The 21052-nt window shown below is 42.5% G+C and overlaps 1 protein-coding gene across 1 annotated transcript; it reads left to right on the top strand.

The window, feature by feature from the left end:
* The first annotated feature begins 3160 nt into the window (after positions 1-3160).
* LOC121533479 (EH domain-containing protein 1) lies at positions 3161-19244 on the top strand. The gene is made up of 7 exons (XM_041839453.1): positions 3161-3269; positions 3559-3991; positions 8370-8467; positions 16065-16306; positions 16841-17011; positions 18037-18201; positions 18294-19244. Exons 2-7 carry the CDS (start codon positions 3603-3605, stop codon positions 18831-18833), a joined length of 1605 nt encoding a protein of 534 aa, XP_041695387.1. The 5' UTR covers positions 3161-3269; positions 3559-3602; the 3' UTR covers positions 18834-19244.
* Positions 19245-21052: the final 1808 nt, after the last annotated feature.

The raw sequence follows: 21052 nt of genomic DNA, 5'->3' as shown, positions 1-21052 counted from the left end.
ATTCCATCCATAGTCCGTTTTATTTAGGACACTGGTAGCCTTTCATCTTCTGGTTTCCTCTTCTTGTAACTGACAGGCGCAGAGAAAGTCAGCTGATTTCCTAACTTCTTTAGGTACTTGATTTAACGGATTAAGTACTTTGTAATTCTAAGTGATTACATTATTATATTTCGTGATATGTGAATTCACTGATTAGACAAAGAAACTCAAATGAATTCAAAAATATAGAAAGAGAGCAATGTGTAAGACAGAAAGGTGAACAAAGTTGAAGGAGGCAATAAGGGTCCAAAGTCACTCTCTTGTTATTTTATTTTATTGTTTTGTTTTGCAAAGCTGGAAGGGTAAAGATCAGTGAGTCAAAGTCTAGAGAGATTCTGGGAAGGACAGCAAGAAAGAGAAGGCCTAAGATTCTGGAACTAGAGAAGGCCTACGATTCATACTATGTTTATCATAGTAAGTTCAATACTGTTTGAAATCCTCTCAATTCAATAAATGTAATTGAAATTCAATCATGAATGCATATAAAAGTATTTCATTGATTGAAGTTGAATAACTGAAACCCCTTTGCAGGACACCCAGACTACTTATGTGCTGAACGGGACCAACCCTTTGAGAACATTGCGCTGGCGGGCACAGTCACCATGCCCTTTAGTCATATTGTTTCATTCAGATAATCACCATGCCCTTTAGTCATATTGTTTCATTCAGATAATCACCATTCCCTTTAGTCATATTGTTTCATTCAGATAATCACCATGCCCTTTAGTCATATTGTTTCATTCAGATAATCACCATGGCCTTTAGTCATATTGTTTCATTCAGATAATCACCATGCCCTTTAGTCATATTGTTTCATTCAGATAATCACCATGCCCTTTAGTCATATTGTTTCATTCAGATAATCACCATGCCCTTTAGTCATATTGTTTCATTCAGATAATCACCATGCCCTTTAGTCATATTGTTTCATTCAGATAATCACCATGCCCTTTAGTCATATTGTTTCATTCAGATAATCACCATGCCCTTTAGTCATATTGTTTCATTCAGATAATCACCATGCCCTTTAGTCATATTGTTTCATTCAGATAATCACCATGCCCTTTAGTCATATTGTTTCATTCAGATAATCACCATGCCCTTTAGTCATATTGTTTCATTCAGATAATCACCATGCCCTTTAGTCATATTGTTTCATTCAGATAATCACCATGCCCTTTAGTCATATTGTTTCATTCAGATAATCACCATGCCCTTTTGTCATATTGTTTCAGTCAGATAATCACCATGCCCTTTAGTCATATTGTTTCAGTCAGATAATCACCATGCCCTTTAGTCATATTGTTTCATTCAGATAATCACCACTCTCTTTAGTCATACTGTTTCATTCAGATAATCAACATGATTTTATTGCCATAATAAGTGATACACAATCTGTATTGTAAATAAGCAATGAGCTAGATCAAAGGTAAAGAAAGTACTACTTAAGTAGTTTTTGGGGGTATCTGTACTTTACTTTACTATTTATTTTTCACAACTTTTACTTTTACTTCACTACATTCCTAAAGAAAATGATGTACCTTTTACTCAAGTATGACAGTTGGGTACTTTTTCCACCACTGATTATCACATGCATTTTATGCATTGACAGAGAGGTTGGGTTAAATGCGGAAGACACATTTCAGTTGAATGCATTCAGTTGTACAACTGACTAGGTATCCCCCTTTCCCTTTCCTTTCATCACATGTTCAGATTTATGGCACAGAAGCTCTGTGTTGTAATTCTCCTTGACCAACAGGAGGCAGTCTAATCTCACACTTCATTACATGACTCCTTGAGACTTGGGATACAGTCCTTAAATGGTTTACTATTGAATCATGTGGATTTATGGCTGTGTGACAAGGTGCAGTATAACTCCAGTGTCTGGTGCTTGCTGGCTGTAACAGCATCTCCATATGGAATAGCTCAGGGTTCCAGTGGAGCTGCTGTTATGGGCGGAGAGACACCTCTGGTCGTCACCCTGGATGCACGGTGTAAGCCTTAATCTACTGTGTGTGACGTTGTTTATGTACTTGTATGTACTTGAATATGCCTTTTAATTCTCATGTATACATCAGGGCTGTTCGATTCCGGTCCTGGAGGGCCGAAACACTTCTGGTTTTTGTCTCTACCTGGTAGTAAATTGCACTCCCCTGGTGTCCCAGGTCTGAATGTGTCCCTTATTAGGAGAATGGGTATACCTAGTTAGTTGCACAACTGAATGCATTCAACCGAAATGTGTCTTACGCATTTACCCCAACCCCTCTGAATCAGATAGGTGCGGGGGCTGCCTTAATTGACGTCCACGTCATCGGAGCTTCTTTATTAGAAGGAGAGGATGAAAACCAGAAGTGTTTTGGGCCTCCAGGACTGTAATTGAACAGCCCTGCTATACTTAAGCAATAAGGCCCGAGGGGGTGTGGTATATGGCCAATATATCACAGCTAAAGGCTGTTCTTAGGCACGACGCAGTCCTTAAATGGTTTACTACTGAATCATGTGGATTTATGGCTGTGTTACAAGGTGCAGTATAACTCCAGTGTCTGGTGCTTGCTGGCTGTAACAGCATATCCATATGGAATAGCTCAGGGTTCCAGTGGAGCTGCTGTTATGGGCGGAGAGACACCCCTGGTCGTCACCCTGGATGCACGGTGTAAGCCTTAATCTACTGTATGTGACGTTGTCTATGTACTTGTATGTACTTGAATAGGCCTTTCAATTCTAATGTATCTGTATAGTGTTACTTTTCACAATAAATATACTGATATTTACTGTAATTGTCTCTCCTTTTCACTGTATCTGGTCTTCATCACAGCCTACCATATATTTGGGCCAGCAATGAACACACACACAATCATACACACAGCAGATTTTTCTTTGGCTATCAGATGGGGCACTATAGAGCTGAGTCCATCTTTTAATGAATTGCAGAATAGTGAGGCCAAACCTTAGGGCCAAACCAGCAATGTGCAGCAGCTATCACAAGACTTGGTGAGATGACGAGAAGTCAGGTATTAATTATCTGTTTCTTTATCCTCATTCCTCACAATCATCTGAATCATTTTGAGCGATCATAGGCCTACGCACTTCATTAATTCGCTGGGACTTTTATTTTGAAGTTCACATTCCACTTCCGCTTCCTGCGTGTCTCACACACACACACACACACACACACACACACACAAGTGTCAGCCAGCCGGTGAACACGGCCACAGAACACAAACGGACAGGTAAAAGTGATGTTTTCCTCCTTTTAACGGATAGCGTGTGGTTATTATTTAATGTTTAAGAGAAATTACGCTCTCGACTCCTACAAAAGATAGTTACTTGCTGTCGCGATACATTAATTCTCAAGTTAATAACTAGCTGGGGCGTGTTTGGCTAGTCAGGAAGGAGGGACGATCAACACTTCAAGACCTCGCCTACTTTAGCATCTCTAGCTAACGTTACTCTACTACTGTTATCTGTGATAGTTGCTTGCGCTAACTACATCGCCATCTCTCTCTCTGCTGTTTTCAGATCCAAAGCGACAGTGCTGTGTCAAACCAGCTCAACAGCCCACCATGTTCCGCAGTAGGGACAAAAAAACGCCTGAACCGTTCCAGGATGTTTCGCAAGGTTTGAAAAAGCTATATCGGACTAAACTCTTTCCCCTGGAGGACACCTACCAGTTCCACGACTTCCACTCACCGGCGCTCGAGGATGCCGATTTCGACAACAAACCCATGGTTCTCTTGGTTGGTCAGTACTCGACCGGGAAAACCACCTTTATTCGGCACCTGATGGAGCAGGACTTCCCCGGTATGAGAATAGGTCCGGAGCCGACGACAGACTCTTTCATAGCCGTGATGCACGGTGACCAGGACGGGATGATACCTGGAAACGCCTTGGTTGTCGACCCCCAAAAACCCTTCCGCAAACTCAACGCCTTTGGTAACGCGTTCCTCAACAGGTAAATAAATACTCATGCCAAGTTCCCAGGCCCAATGGGAATTTAATAGGATCTCTATGGTAACACCTCTCTCAACATTCCATAAAATACCTCCCTCACAAGCCTCTGCATGTAGGGACTCTTTGAAGCAAAACTATCTCTACTGTTGCATCATATTCCTCCTGTCATTTAGCCCAAGGTGTTTACCCCTTTATTTCATCACCACAACAGATTGTAGCCTCTGTTCCATCCACCATACCTGTTGTTAACCCACCTGGACAAGTCACCTTGCCAAGTTGAGAGAACCTTTTCCCCTTGGCTATTTGAACAGTGTAACAACACCTAGCCTAATCTAAACTAGTCTGGCAACATTGTTTAGCCTGCAGCAGCACTGAAAGGTAAATGGAAAATAATGGATTGTGTTTTCAGCAGGCAGGCGACAGTGCTTTATCTTTCTTCTCCTTAGTTGCACACCCCAGAAAAGGCTACGGTTGCCACATCAGTAGTAACAGCTGGCCAACTCCCACTGAGGCTTCTGCCTGCTATGATGCATTAGGAAATCCTAGTCATAGTGCAGTGCTGGTATGTTCTTCATGGTAGTGTGACAGCACAGTCAGTCAGCATCTAGGCTATGGCTACTCAGTACTCAGCTGGTCTTCTTGTGTATTCAGTGACTCATTATCATGACACATCAAAGTGATTCAGCGATCCAGACTGCTCTATGGTGCATTCTGACACCACAGTCAGTTGTTCTAGTGCATTCTGACACCACAGTCAGTTGTTCTAGTGCATTCTGACACCACAGTCAGTTGTTCTAGTCTGTTCTACGTGGCATTATGACAACAATAAGTTAGTTTGTCTGTTCTGGGGCTTTATGTGTGTACTCTTATCTTTGTCTTCAAACACACAATCCCTCAAGGTTGTTTTATTGTAGTGTCCTTTGCTGAAGTATCCGCTAGAGAGAAGGTCTATCTCCTCTCTGTGAGAGCTTGGCTGGCACCACAATACACAGCACTCAAACAGATGGTCAGATAAACCTGGCCTTGTCTCTCTCCATGTTGGAGAGACACAGACTGACTGTACAGGTTTTAGAGGAAGTCATGTGCTGAACCTGGCAATAGGGGATTTCCTCAACCCCAGATTAGCTGTGGTGCCTCACACACCGCCATATGCTGGCTCAAGACACATGGGTCAACACTGATGCTGGATTAAACTCCTCCTCACCCCTGTTCTGGGGTACTACATTACCCAGGGTGCATCTGTACAGTTGATTTCCATTGACTCATAGCAGAGAAAGTAAATGAGGGTCAATTGATAATTATTCTCGCAAGTCATCACAAGGCCCATGAGACAGGGCTGTTTTACAACAAGACTGATGACTATTGTAACTGAGAGGACAGCACAGACAGATGTTGTGGTAATTATAGGTCTATAACCGTAGCGTTGACCTTTAACTACCACAACCAGCCATCGGCCACTCTGTGCGTTTGTGTTCACAATGGGAGTAGTAAGAGTCAGTGGGTTGGGGTTCCGTTTTACTGAACTCTGTTTTAATGACTGACTGACTCTGCACATTACTGCATTGGGGCTTCCAGTAGCATCTCAAAGAGAAATGTGTTGTAAAATACGTAGGCCTACTTGTCTTGCACAGCGGCACAGTCCACCACTTCCTCAGTGCTCATACAATGAATGGCAATGCTGATAGTATTTCTTCACTTTGGGAAGTTGAAGGTCTGCCTGGTGGGGGTGAGGAGGGGGACAGCATGATGTGGGTTACTGTGTCAGTGTGTGATGGAGAGAGAGTGATTCTGAGGTTAGCCCAATTGTGTGGGAAATGTTAGATAAACGGGAAGGCTTGGCCAGAGTTCCGCAGAATGTACAGTTGAAGTCGTAAGTTTACATACACCTTAGTCAAATGCATTTAAACTCAGTTTTTCACAATTCCTGACATTTAATCCTAGTAAAAATTCCCTGTCTTAGGTCAGTTAGGATCACCACTTTATTTTAAGAATGTGAAATGTCAGAATAATAGTAGAGAGAATGATTTATTTAAGCTTTTATTTCTTTCATCACATTCCCAGTGGGTCAGAAGTTTACATACACTCAATTAGTATTTGGTAGCATTGCCTTTCAATTGTTTAACTTGGGTCAAACGTTTCGGGTAGCCTTCCACAAGCTTCCCACAATAAGTTGGGTGAATTTTGGCCCATTCCTCCTGACAGAGCTGGTGTAACTGAGTCAGGTTTGTAGGCCTCCTTGCTAGCACACGCTTTTTCAGTTCTGCCCACACATTTTCTATAGGATTGAGGTCAGGGCTTTGTGATGGCCACTCCAATACCTTGACTTTGTTGTCCTTAAGCCATTTTGCCACAACTTTGGAAGTATGCTTGGGGTCATTGTCCTTTGGAAGACCCATTTGCGACCAAGCTTTAACTTCCTGACTGATGTCTTGAGATGTTGCTTCAATATATCCACATAATTTTCCTTCCTCATGATGCCATCTATTTTGTGAAGTGCACCAGTCCCTCCTGCAGCAAAGCACCCCCACAGCATGATGCTGCCACCCCCGTGCTTCACTGTTGGGATGGTGTTGTTCGGCTTGCAAGCAACCCCCCTTTTCCTCCAAACATAACGATTGTCATTATGGCCAAACAGTTAAGCACGGGGGTGGCAGCATCAGACTAGAGGTCATTTCTCCAAAAAGTATGAACTTTGTCCCCATGTGCAGTTGCAAACCGTAGTTTTGGAGCAGTGGCTTCTTCCTTGCTGAGCGGCCTTTCAGGTTATGTCTATAGGACTCATTTTTACTGTGGATATAGATACTTTTGTACCTGTTTCCTCCAGCATCTTCACAAGGTCCTTTGCTGTTGTTCTGGGATTGATTTGCACTTTTCACACCAAAGTACTTTCATCTCTAGGAGACAGAACGCGTCTCCTTCCTGAGCGGTATGACGGCTGCGTGGTCCCATGGTGTTTATACTTGCGTACTATTGTTTGTACAGATGAACGTGGTACCTTCAGGCGTTAGGAAATTGCTCCCAAGGATGAACCAGACTTGTGGAGGTCTACACATTTTTTTCTGAGGTCTTTGCTGATTTCTTTTGATTTTCCCATGATGTCAAGCAAAGAGGCACAGAGTTTGAAGGTAGGCCTTGAAATACATCCACAGGTACACCTCCAATTGACTCAAATGATGTCAATTAGCCTATCAGATGCTTCTAAAGCCATTACATAATTTTCTGGAATTTTCCAAGCTGTTTAAAGGCACAGTCAATTTAGTGTATGTAAACTTCTGACCCACTGGAATTGTGATACAGTGAATTATAAGTGAAATAATCTGTCTGTAAACAATTGTTGGAAAAATTACTTGTGTCATGCACAAAGTAGATGTTCTAACCAACTTGCCTAAACTATAGTTTGTTAACAAGAAATGTGTGGAGTGGTTGAAAAACGAGTTTAAATGACTCTAACCTAAGTGTATGTAAACTTCCGAATTCAACTGTATGACATACAAAGTGGAAAAATACACTGTTTTTTTAAATACTTGGCAAATATTCCCATTGTAATATGATACGACTCTACCACAGGACTCCCCCCCCTTATTTATTTGACTTCTTGTTTGGCCTTAAATGTTCTGTGCCCCCCCCCCCCTTCTCTCTATGAAACGTCTGTTGTAAACGGTCCAGTTGTAGACTAGATCTACTATCCTGGGAGAATGTAAGTTAAGAGCTTAGTTCTTGTAGTCTTGTGACCTAATGCATGTAGCATAATGTCCAGAATATTAGTTCTGAGGGAGCAGTGTCCAGAATATTAGTTCTGAGGGAGCAGTGTCCAGAATATTAGTTCTGAGGGAGCAGTGTCCAGAATATTAGTTCTGAGGGTGCAGTGTCCAGAATATTAGTTCTGAGGCAGTAGTGTCCAGAATATTAGTTCTGAGGCAGCAGTGTCCAGAATATTAGTTCTGAGGCAGCAGTGTCCAGAATATTAGTACTGAGGGAGCAGTGTCCAGAATATTAGTTCTGAGGGAGCAGTGTCCAGAATATTAGTTCTGAGGGAGCGGTGGGGCAGCAGAGTTCTGGGATGAGAAGTAATAGAAGTTGTAAAGCTAATGCAAGATGACAACATCATGTGTTGTATGGGTTTGGGCAGCGAGTCAAGGTTATTCTATGGATAATTGAAGAAATGATGCAGCATTCAACTCTCACAGAAAACAGTTCTCTCCTTGTTTGAATTGTGCTTTGTTCCACTTCCAGTCAAACCATTCAGTTCACATTTCTAGCTGTGACAGGTTGACTGGAAGCATAGTTTGGGCATACATGAATGCCTTGCTTTGTTTCAGCATCCTTACTTAACTGTCTTTTTCTCTCTCTCTCCTCTCTTCTCTCTCTCTCTCTCTCAGATTTATGTGTGCTCAGATGCCCAACCCAGTCCTGGAGAGCATCAGTATCATCGATACCCCTGGAATCCTGTCAGGGGAGAAACAGAGGATAAGCAGAGGTCAGCCACACACACACAAACTAATATATCACCGTAAACTCAAATGTGTCAAGCCTGCCAGTGTCAACCACTCAAAGCGGGTCAGAGGTAACACAGGCCATTTAAAACTCAGCTAAGAGGAGAGAATAGTATCAAATACTTCTCTTTTCTGTCAAGAGAAGTGCAAGTAATCCAACTGTCTCGTATGACATTTGGGGTCCTGGGAAGGGAAGCTGACTAGAACTGAGATGACTGTGAATTTCCCCATAACCCCAATATTGCACATTCTTCTGATATTGCTCAGCCAATATTTTCCTTATTGGCTCATCCTGCTGATAATATTTAGTAGTATCATCTCTTATTGGGTCAGTTATTTCCCCTACAAGTGAAAGGTTGAGAGGGAGAGCTGGGCAGAGATCTTAAGAGAGGAAAGACATGAAAGAAGGGACAAAATAGAGAAGTATGAGAAAGATAAACAGAGATGAGAGCAGAGGGGAGGAGTGTGTAAATGCATACATGAATGTGTGTCAAGGTGACCCTGTTTAGCCTTGGGGGGGAGACGCAGGCGAAACGTGATACTGGAATACCACATTCATACCTCAGACGCCTATGATTCCACACACGGGGCTGACTGTATTGTTCGTCAGCAGTATGACAGTGCCGGGGCCTGGTAGGGGACTGGGTTAGAAGCAACAGTTGTCATTGTGAAACTGAGTGAGCGTCAAGAAGCGTGACCCCTCACTTCCGGTAGAAAAGATGGCATATTGAATACAGAGCGGTACGAATCACCTCAAGATAAAAACATAATATTCAATATCAGTAGGTTAGACTAAATATTCGCACTTCATATATTTGCGGGTAATAACATTCAATCTGGAGAATAACACAAAACAAATCATAAGGCTAGAGAAATGTATTGACAAATATTACAACAACAAGCAACATTCAAACATGACAGAGGATAAACGAGGAGAATCAATCTCCAAGAGAAAATGCGACTCATCGACTGATACAGATGATTTATGCTTTTCACCACTGGGACTAGTAAGTGTGGAAAGCGATCAGTTAAATGACAAACTAGGCGTACTAGAGTTGGTCAGTAATGATGTAAAAGAGTTGAAGGCGAGTCTTGAAATGAGTGATGGAAAAGCTGCGATAACGGAGAGCGATACAAAAAAACTAAAAGGGACAGTCACTAAGATAGAAACGGACGTTAAAGAACTTAAAAAAGAGAACAACTTTCTGAGAGAAGCCTTACAAGACATACAAACTAGATCGATGAGAGAACATCTAGTACTTACTGGTATCCAAGAAAAAGAAGGAGCGGTTATCGAAAAAATTGTGAAGGACTTCTTTCTTACAGCGCTTCAAATCCCACTCGAGGCTGTCGATAAAATCCAACTCGAACGTGTACACCGTTTCGGACAAAGAGGACAGAGATATGAGCGTCCAATCGTTGCCAAATTCACTTTTTTTTAGGATAATGTAATGGTTAAAAGGTAAAAGACTTGCTGGCATGAAAATAGGCATGAATGATCAGTTCCCGAGGGAGATTGCAGAACGGCGCAAAGTTCTGTACCCAATCTTCAAGGAAAATAGATTAAAAGGGAAGCGTTTTGCTCTCGTTGTCGATAAACTGTATATTGACAACCAAATGTTCCGCGACACAAAGACTACTCCATGGCTATTCTGAAAGTTCTAATAGAGGAGTCGAATAATGGAACACCCAATACTAGCAATGGTAGGGATTGTAATAATAAAGCACATTTATAGTATTTTATAAAGGGATAAGATGGTATTACAAGAAAAGATAACAAGCAAAATAATACATCTTCAAATACAACTAATTAGAACACAAGTACTCAATCAACATAGAGGAGATAGAAACATAGCAAACAGAAGACATAGAAGGCACAGTATGTGGGTATGTGTGGATGTATTGTGATAGAAGGTGTGGTGTGCATTTTTGTGTTTGGAAAAAGTGTGGCGTTAAGTGATTGAGAAAGGAAATGGTTGCATATCCCAGAACCAACGTGTGCCTGTGAGCGGGGGTTGTGAGAGAGAGAGCTTTCAATTTTGTGCAGATGAGGGATATACATTTTAAAATAAAGTATACATCTAATCTATTTTTTTATTGTCCTATCATGATGGAACAATCCCCAACCCTATATCCTAGACACCCACCTGAGCGACCCATACACCAAAGAGAAGTCCCCATCTGTTTTATGGCCCTGCTGTGAGTTGCCTATATGCAGCCAAAACAGAAAAATAAATGCGGTCAGAGACATACAGTGGGGAGAACAAGTATTTGATACACTGACAATTTTGCAGGTTTTCCTACTTACAAAGCATGTAGAGGTCTGTAATTTTTTATCATAGGTACACTTCAACTGTGAGAGACGGAATCTAAAACAAAAGTTCAGAAAATCACATTGTATGATTTTTAAGTAATTAATTTGCATTTTATTGCATGACATAAGTATTTGATACAGAAAAGCAGAACTTAATATTTGGTACAGAAACCTTTGTTTGCAATTACAGAGATCATACGTTTCCTGTAGATCTTGACCAGGTTTGCACACACTGCAGCAGGGATTTTGGCCCACTCCTCCATACAGACCTTCTCCAGATCCTTCAGGTTTCGGGGCTGTCGCTGGGCAATACGGACTTTCAGCTCCCTCCAAAGATTTTCTATTGGGTTCAGGTCTGGAGACTGGCTAGGAGACTGATGCAAAATTATAGCAAAATGTATAGCGCATAGAATTAAAAAGGTATTGTCGGACATCATTCATTCAAATCAGACAGGTTTTTTACATGGACGATACATTAGAGATAATATAAGGCAAGTACTGGAAACAATAGAACACTATGAAAAATCTGGGAAACCAGGCCTGCTATTCATAGCCGACTTTGAAAAGGCATTTGATAAAGTACGACTGGGGTTTATATATAAATGCCTGGAGCATTTCAATTTTGGAGAATCTCTTATAAAATGAATTAAAATCATGTAGAGTAACTAGTAAATAATTATATTTCTCAGAAAGTTTTAAACTGTCAAGAGGAGTGAAACAAGGTTGTCCACTATCGGCATATCTATTTATTATGGCCATCGAAATGTTAGCTATTAAAATCAGATTCAACAATAATATCAAGGGATTAGACATCCAGGGTTTAAAAACAAAGGTGTCATTGTACGCTGATGATTCATGTTTTCTTTTAAATCCACAACTTCAATCCCTCCACAGCCTCATAGAGGATCTAGATACATTTTCTAACCTCTCTGGATAAATGTACTATATTACCTATTGGATCACTAAAAAATACAATGTGTACAATTTGTACATTACCATGTAGTTTACCAATAAAATGGTCTGTTGGTGATGTGGATATTCTCAGAATACATATCCCAAATGAAATATATGATCTCACTCCAAGAAATTTTAATAGAAATTTAGCAAAAATAGATAAGATCTTGCTACCATGGAAAGGTAAATACCTGTCAATTTTTTGAAAAATCACCCTGATTAACTCTTTAGTATTATCCCAGTTTACCTATTTGCTTATGGTCTTGCCTACGCCTATCGAGCAGTTTTTTAAATTATATGAGAATTTTTTTTTCCATTTTATTTGGAAAGGCAGGCCAGGCAAAATTAAACAGGCCTATTTATATACAGTGAGGGAAAAAAGTATTTGATCCCCTGCTGATTTTGTACGTTTGCCCACTGACAAAGAAATGATCAGTCTATAATTTTAATGGTAGATTTATTTGAACAGTGAGAGACAGAATAACAACAAAAAAATCCAGAAAAATGCATGTCAAAAATGTTATAAATTGATTTGCATTTTAATGAGGGAAATAAGTATTTGACCCCCTCTCAATCAGAAAGATTTCTGGCTCCCAGGTGTCTTTTATACAGGTAACGAGCTGAGATTAGGAGCACACTCTTAAAGGGAGTGCTCCTAATTTCAGTTTGTTACCTGTATAAAAGACACCTGTCCACAGAAGCAATCAATCAATCAGATTCCAAACTCTCCACCGTGGCCAAGACCAAAGAGCTCTCCAAGGATGTCAGGGACAAGATTGTAGACCTACACAAGGCTGGAATGGGCTACAAGACCATCACCAAGCAGCTTGGTGAGAAGGTGACAACAGTTGGTGCGATTATTCACAAATGGAAGAAACACAAAAGAACTGTCAATCTCCCTCGTCCTGGGGCTCCATGCAAGATCTCACCTCGTGGAGTTGCAATGATCATGAGAACGGTGAGGAATCAGCCCAGAACTACACGGGAGGATCTTGTCAATGATCTCAAGGCAGCTGGGACCATAGTCACCAAGAAAACAATTGGTAACACACTACACCGTGAAGGACTGAAATCCTGCAGCGCCCGCAAGGTCCCCCTGCTCAAGAAAGCACATATACAGGCCCGTCTGAAGTTGGCCAATGAACATCTGAATGATTCAGAGGAGAACTGGGTGAAAGTGTTGTGGTCAGATGAGACCAAAATGGAGCTCTTTGGCATCAACTCAACTCGCCGTGTTTGGAGGAGGAGGAATGCTGCCTATGACCCCAAGAACACCATCCCCACCGTCAAACATGGAGGTGGAAACATTATGCTTTGGGGGTGTTTTTCTGCTAAGGGGACAGGACAACTTCACCGCATCAAAGGGACGATGGACGGGGCCATGTACCGTCAAATCTTGGGTGAGAACCTCCTTCCCTCAGCCAGGGCATTGAAAATGGGTCGTGGATGGGTATTCCAGCATGACAATGACCGAAAACACACGGCCAAGGCAACAAAGGAGTGACTCAAGAAGAAGCACATTAAGGTCCTGGAGTGGCCTAGCCAGTCTCCAGACCTTAATCCCATAGAAAATCTGTGGAGGGAGCTGAAGGTTCGAGTTGCCAAACGTCAGCCTCGAAACCTTAATGACTTGGAGAAGCTCTACAAAGAGGAGTGGGACAAAATCCCTCCTGAGATGTGTGCAAACCTGGTGGCCAACTACAAGGAACGTCTGACCTCTGTGATTGCCAACAAGGGTTTTGCCACCAAGTACTAAGTCATGTTTTGCCGAGGGGTCAAATACTTATTTCCCTAATTTTAAAATGCAAATCAATTTATAAAATGTTTGACATGTTGTTGTTATTCTGTCTCTCACTGTTCAAATAAACCTACCATTAAAATTATAGACTGATCATGTCTTTGTCAGTGGGCAAACGTACAAAATCAGCAGGGGATCAAATACTTTTTTCCCTCACTGTAATGAATATTAATTTGGAGGACAGTTGGTAGAGAGTGGTGTAATTGTCATTGTTTGGGGACAGTTGGTAGACTGTAGAGAGTGGTGTAATTGTCATTATGTGGGGACAGTTGGTCGGCTGTAGAGAGTGGTGTAGTTGTCATTGTGGGGACAGTTGGTCGACTGTAGAGAATGGTGTAGTTGTCATTATGTGGGGACAGTTGGTAGACTGTAGAGAGTGGTGTAGTTGTCATTATGTGGGGACAGTTGGTAGACTGTAGAGAGTGGTGTAGTTGTCATGTGGGGACAGTTGTCATTGTGTGGAGACAGTTGGTCGACTGTAGAGAGTGGTGTAGTTGTCATTGTGTGGGGACAGTTGGTTGACTAGAGAGTGGTGTAGTTGTCATTGTTTGGGAACAGTTGGTCTACTGTAGAGAGTGGTGTAATTGTGGGGACAATTGGTAGACCTGTAGAGAGTGGGGTAGTTGTCATTGTTTGGGAACAGTTGGTCTACTGTAGAGAGTGGTGTAATTGTGGGGACAATTGGTAGACCTGTAGAGAGTGGTGTAGTTGTCATTGTTTGGGGACAATTGGTAGACCTGTAGAGAGTGGTGTTGTTGTCATTGTTTGGCGACAGTTGGTCGACTGTAGAGAGTGGTGTAGTTGTCATTGTGTGGGGACAGTTGGTAGACTGTAGAGTGGTGTAGTTGTCATTGTGGGGACAGTTGGTCGACTGTAGAGAATGGTGTAGTTGTCATTGTTTGGGGACAGTTGGTAGAGAATGGTATAGTTGTCATTGTGTGGGGACAGTTGGTAGACTGTAGAGAGTGGTGTAGTTGTCATTGTGTGGGGACAGTTGTTTCAAACTATCCATTTGACGGAAGGAATGTCCTCTAAATCCCATGTGCCTCTGACTTTCAGATTCCCTTATCTTTCAATCTCTCTCTGTTTCTGTCGCTCTCTCTGTTTCGGTCTCTCTCTCCATATCTCTCTGTTTCTTTCTGTCTCTCTCTCTCTCCATAACACTCTCTCTCTCTCTCTCTCTCTCTCTCTCTCTCTCTCTCTCTCTCTCTCTCTCTCTCTCTCCATGGCTCTGTCTCTGTCTTCATCTCTCTCTCTCTCTCTCTCTCGCTCTCTCTCTCTCTCTCTCTCTCTCTCTCCATATCTCTCTCTGTTTCTGTCTGTGACCCTTCATCTCTCTCTCTGTTTCTCTCTGTGTCTCTGTTTCTGGCTGTGACTCTCTCTCTCTCTCTCTCCTGTCTTGATATGCTGGTGGTATGATTTACCTTTTTCTCTCTCTACCAGTGATTGTCTCTTTGTCACTTTCACTCACTCACTTTCTCTTGCTCAAATGTTTTCTCTCCCACTCTCACTTTCCACTGATCTCCCCCACTCCACCCCGACACGCACGACGCACAAAGCCTCCCCCTGCAATGCGTGTGCAGCAGAGCTGGTGCTGATTGTGTGGTCAGCCGCGTAGATGAGATTTTTAGACAGACTGACTGCATTCTTCCCTGATCAGATGACACCGGCACTAATCAAAACCATCATTCTCTCTCTCTCTTTTTTTCTATTCATCTTTCTTTTCCTTTGTCTGTTTAAAGAGCCTCGGTTTGCTGCGCCAGAACTCCCCAGGCTTCTGTTTCCGAAGAAGAAAAGGCCTCTCTGTTCCTATTACGTTTCAGCCTCATCTGTTTCCTGTTGTTTTTTTAAAAATAGGTTAAAGAGGATGGAACTGAATACGTTTGAATATTTTGACAGAATCAGCAACGTTTTGAAACACGTTGCATAGGGTCTATAGTTTCAGTATGTAGTTGTCAATTTATAGGATCATGTTAGTGTCCAACCCACAGAATACAAACCAAAACCAACAACCCACATCCTCAAAACCCGATACCCACTTTTCCTCTTTATTTTGTCTCTCCGCCATCTCATCTGTCTCCTCGCCATCTCATCTGCCTCCTCGCCATCTCATCTGTCTCCTCGCCATCTCATCTGTCTCCTCGCCATCTCATCTGTCTCCTCACCATCTCATCTGTCTCCCTACCTGCCTCCTCGCCATCTCATCTGCCACCTCGCCATCTCATCTGCCACCTCGCCATCTCATCTGCCACCTCGCCATCTCATCTGCCTCCTCGCCATCTCATCTGTCTCCTCACAATCTCATTTGGGGTTCCTCCTCAACATAAGTCTTGCTAATAGACCTAGTCCAGACTGGTGTTTATGAATCCACCATAACCACCCTCCCCTTGCAGTATGAAAAATGTATGCACTCACTAACTGTAAGTCGCTCTGGATAAGAGCATCTGCTAAATGACTAAAATGTAATGTAATATGTAAATGACTAAAATGTAATGTAAAATGTAAATTTCTCCAGGGTATGACTTTGCGGCGGTACTCGAGTGGTTCGCAGAACGCGTGGACCGCATCATCCTCCTGTTTGACGCCCACAAGCTGGACATCTCAGACGAGTTCTCTGAGGTGATCCGCGCCCTGAAGAACCACGAGGACAAGATGCGTGTGGTGCTGAACAAGGCTGACCAGATCAACACGCAGCAGCTGATGAGAGTCTACGGCGCCCTCATGTGGTCGCTGGGGAAGATCATCAACACCCCCGAGGTGAATTATTATTATTTTATTTATTTCCACAAAGGTGCGTCCGAAATGGCACCCTATTGCCTATATAGTTCACTTATTTTAAACAGGGCCAACATAGGTCTCCCAAATGGCACTCACTTCCCTATATAGTGCACTACTTTCCCATGGTCAAAAGTAGCGCACTCTAGTGGGAATAGGGTGTCATTTCAGATGCAGACAATTTTTAAATGCATATAGAATTGCCTTAGCCATCAGACTACAACACAACAACACATACATTAAGGATGCAAAGTCTACTAACTTATTTCCATTGTGGTCCTGCTGGGGCCGTGCCTGGCTACCCAGACTCCTTGCTATGGCCAAACGCTACACCACGCCCGTGGACGTTAGTTTCTTCTCAATGAGTCTGGATCTGACCTTCCCTACTCTTCACCGAATGCGAACACATTCGGGGGCGTCTGATGAGTCCATGCCCTGCCCTCAATATTAGGAAGGTGTTCTTAATGTTTTGTACACTGTGTTGAGATATATATATATATATATTGTGGTCCTCAGGTGGTGAGGGTGTACATCGGGTCGTTCTGGGCCCAGCCTCTCCTGATCCCTGACAACAGGAAGCTGTTTGAGGCTGAGGAACAGGACTTGTTCCAGGACATCCAGGGTCTTCCCCGGAATGCAGCGATACGGAAGCTCAACGACCTCATCAAGAGGGCCCGGCTAGCTAAGGTGAGGTGAGGGGTCCAGATGTTTGTAGGAAGGTATGAGGGCATAGAATGGAGAAAGAAGTGGAGGGCACTCAACCAATGGGAGTCGAGGTGCAACATGTTTTTCTTTTATAATTGAAAAGGCGCAACACTCGTTCACCATTATAAACTCATTGTTCTATTTAAGCTATATTAAAAGATTGGGACTAGGAATAAGGGAATATCCAAGAGGGCACTTTAGCAGAGAGGAGCAGAGTTCAAGTTAGTAGTATTTTGTTGTGGGTCAACAGCAGTGGTGTAAAGTAGCTAAGTAAAAATACTTGAAAGTACTACTTAAGTCGTTTTTTGGGGTGTCTGTACTTTACTTTAATATTTATATTTTTGACTACTTTTACTTGACTACATTCCTAAAGAAAATTATGTACTTTTAACTCCATACATTTTCCATGACACCCAAAAGTACTCGTTACATTTTGAATGCTTAGCAGGACAGGAAAATGGTCTAATTCACACACTTTTATCAAAAGAACATCCCTGGTCATCCCTACTACTGCCTCTGATCTGGCGGACTCACTAAACACATGTTTCATTTGTAAATGATGTCTGAGTGTTGGCGCGTGCCCCTGGCTATCCGTAAATTAAAAAAACTAACAAGAAAAAGGTGCCGTATGGTTTGCTTATTATAGGGAATTTGAAATTATTTATACTTTTACTTCTACTTTTGGTACTTAAGTATATTTTAGCAATTACATTTACTTTTGATACTTAAGTATATTTAAAACCAAATACTTTTAGACTTTTACTCAAGTAGGATTCTACTGGATGACTCACTTTTACTTGAGTCATTTTCTATTAAGGTATCTTTACTTTTACTCAAGTATGACAGTTGGGTACCTTTTCCACAACTGGTTAACAGGTAGTTTCTAAAGGATGTTTCAACCCTTGTACATGCCTACATCCTCAACTAGATGGTTTATTATGGCAGAATATCAGTCTGGGTCAATGGCTTGTTTCTAAAGGTTATGTGAACTTTGAACCCTTGTCCAGGTCCATGCCTACATCATCAGCTCTCTGAAGAAGGAGATGCCCAGTGTGTTTGGGAAGGAGAACAAGAAGAAGGAACTGATCGCCAACCTGGGAGAGACGTACCTGAAGATAGAGAGGGAACATCAGATCTCCCCTGGAGACTTCCCTAAACTCAAGAAGATGCAGGTGAGATGGAGACTCTGAATCCATATCTAGTGTAGCTTCCTCAGAGAACCTCAGACCTTTAACATAGTATTCATCTCCCCTCGTCTCTGAAGGAGCTCCTGGCTGGCCACGACTTCTCTAAGTTCCCTGCCATGAAGCCCAAGCTGCTGGAGGCTGTGGAGGACATGTTGGCCAACGACATCGCCCGCCTCATGACCCTGGTTCGCCAGGAGGAAGCCGCCATGCCCAGCCAGGCTGTCCACGGTGGCGCCTTCGAAGGCACCATGTCCGGCCCCTTCGGTCACGGCTACGGAGAGGGCGCCGGGGAAGGCATCGACGAGCAGGAGTGGGTGGTGGGCCGGGACAAACCCTCGTACGATGAGATCTTCTACACTCTGTCACCGATCAACGGTAAAGTGTCGGGCGCGGCAGCCAAGAAGGAGATGGTGAAGTCCAAGCTGCCCAACACGGTCCTGGGCAAGATCTGGAAGCTGGCCGACGTGGATAAGGATGGTTACCTAGACGATGAGGAGTTTGCGCTGGCCAATCACCTGATCAGAGTGAAGCTGGAGGGACATGAGCTGCCAGGGAAGCTTCCGGAACACCTGGTGCCACCTTCTAAACGCCACCAGGAGATTGATATGGGAGAGTGATATGGGGCTGGGAGGAAGGGGGAAAATGCAATCTAATGAGCCAGAGAGAAGCTGGGGAGGGCTGGGTTAGGGAGGGGTTGTTTTGAGTTGTGGGGGAAATGTTTCTGAAGATTTGATGAGAGGGAGGGTTGGGCGGGTGGAGAGTTGGAACTGATGAATGGACATTAATGCAACAGAATGTGTTGATGTTGCGTGAGGGGATGGGAAACTTGTTAAAGACATTTAAAATATACTGTCCATATGTTGAGCCAAAGAGACGTAATTAACTTGTCCTTTTTGGTGAAAAAATATTCTCACTTAGAATTGTTTTAGCTATATTTTTGTATTTCCTGTCTGTTTACTATGAGATGCTTTCAAATGCTTCCATTTTATTTTTTTCTCAGATGAATAAAAAGGAAATATTGATCCCAATTAAGTAGTGTATTATTTACTACGTTGGAAACTCTTATTTTGAAATGTCTACCTGTATTGAATTTAATACATAAGTGCCCCCCTGTCGGTGAGCTGGACGCAAGCACCTGAGGACAGGACTCTGCTTATGTATCTGCTTGTCAAATATGTTTTGACCAAGGGTGGAGAGATACAGCTGTAGGCCTACTGATCAACTGAAGATACTGACCGAGAAAGAAGGAACTGATTATGAGATTCTGGAACACATTCACGGTGAACATGTGGAGATCATTTAGAATGCTGGAAGCACAGTTGAGAAAGTTCCAGAACGTTGACACAAATAATAAACAGAAATGTTTAGTTGAAAGTTTAAACCATTGAAGCTTTCAAAAGCAGGTTTTAAACTACTAGACTGGTTTCACCTCAACCCTAGATATTGTTAGATGGCAAGTCTAGATGTGCCAGTTTTGCATCATTCAAATGCTCTTAGTTCCATATCTTTGATTCAAACTGCGAGCACTCGAGAGAGTAACTATGTTTAAACTTCCACTCAACAAACTGTACTAGATTGATTGCAATTGACAATGTTTACTTTTTCACAACTCCCATACCATCACGATGACAGTCACCCCCCAACCCCGCCTAGTTGTTTTGCCCCCAATGCCTTGTCTCTATGGTGATCATAGATCTTTCTCTTCATACATGGCACTGAAATTACATCTAGCTAATGGAGAATAGGCCAGGGACAGGAATGTGAGTTATGCAGAGGTACCCTGATCTGGTTTCCTGTGCGTTAGTCTGTTCATGCATGTTTACTGTATAGCAGGCTCATCTGCTGTTTGAATGCAGCATGGGGATTGTTTTACATCTGGAGAAGCAGCTAATTGTTTACACTTTGAAGCTTGTTTTTGTGCTCTGTGTTGCACCTCTTAATATTTGAACTTGATGCCCACTACACACAATAAAGGTTATACCTACTACACAATAATGACTGCAGTTGTTTTCTTCTTTATATGTTTCCTTTGTGTCTCCATGACAGCTCTGATTTTGTCTGCATCTTTCTTCCCTTTAGAACCTGATTTTTGTGGTGTATCTTATCTTTTGCTAGCATCAAAAACACACACACACGTTTTTCCTCGTGTCAAACCCTCAGCTATAGGCCCAGCATGAAACTCAGACTGTGTGATACTCTGTCATGCTCTGACCCTGTTCCGCATGATCCCCACAACATGCCTCTGGTGTGACAGGATTAGGTTTGAACCGGTTTACACTGTTTTCCTTTTGATTGGTACTAGGGCAATATCTTGAGTTATTCCTACATACACTATATCTGTTACTGTTCTACTGACTGACCTGTAAATGCTATAGTTCCTCTTGTGAGTAATAGATATGGGTGAGATACTGTTCCAAAAGTTTCCATCAATACAGTGCTTGTGTGGCATCTTTGTGATAGGCTACTGTATGTCTGTGTTGAACGTATCTGTACAGTACACTTAAACTAGAACAATCTGTTAACAGCTCAAATGATCTCATAATATTATTAGTAGTATAAGGCTATCAGTACCCTAAGGTAAACCAACAGCACATGATGTAAGTCCCATGACACAGCCATTTCACAGGTCTTCCTTAGCATTGCTCTGTGTTCTTCACACATTTGATTAAATAGAACAGCTTCCACGCCATGCACAGTGTGTCAAAAATAACCTTGCCACTCATAACATTGACTCCACCATGGCCTGAATGTACAGCTGAGAGAGAACCCCCCAGTTGTCTGGTTTAAACCACTCTTCAAAAGAAAAGGGTGCTAGAATGGCCACGGTGGTGTGAAG

This window comes from Coregonus clupeaformis, chromosome 2, assembly GCF_020615455.1.
Source record: "Coregonus clupeaformis isolate EN_2021a chromosome 2, ASM2061545v1, whole genome shotgun sequence".
Classification (NCBI taxonomy): Eukaryota; Metazoa; Chordata; class Actinopteri; order Salmoniformes; family Salmonidae; genus Coregonus; species Coregonus clupeaformis.
This window is presented reverse-complemented; position numbering and strand designations above follow the sequence as displayed.

Bases quoted from the DNA above. Each gene is read 5' to 3' on its own strand.
- LOC121533479 (XM_041839453.1), top strand. From the start codon at position 3,603: ATGTTCCGCAGTAGGGACAAAAAAACGCCTGAACCGTTCCAGGATGTT. The intron at 3,992-8,369 runs GTAAATAAATAC...TCTCTCTCTCAG, and splicing joins GGTAACGCGTTCCTCAACAG to ATTTATGTGTGCTCAGATGC. The intron at 8,468-16,064 runs GTCAGCCACACA...AAATTTCTCCAG, and splicing joins GAAACAGAGGATAAGCAGAG to GGTATGACTTTGCGGCGGTA.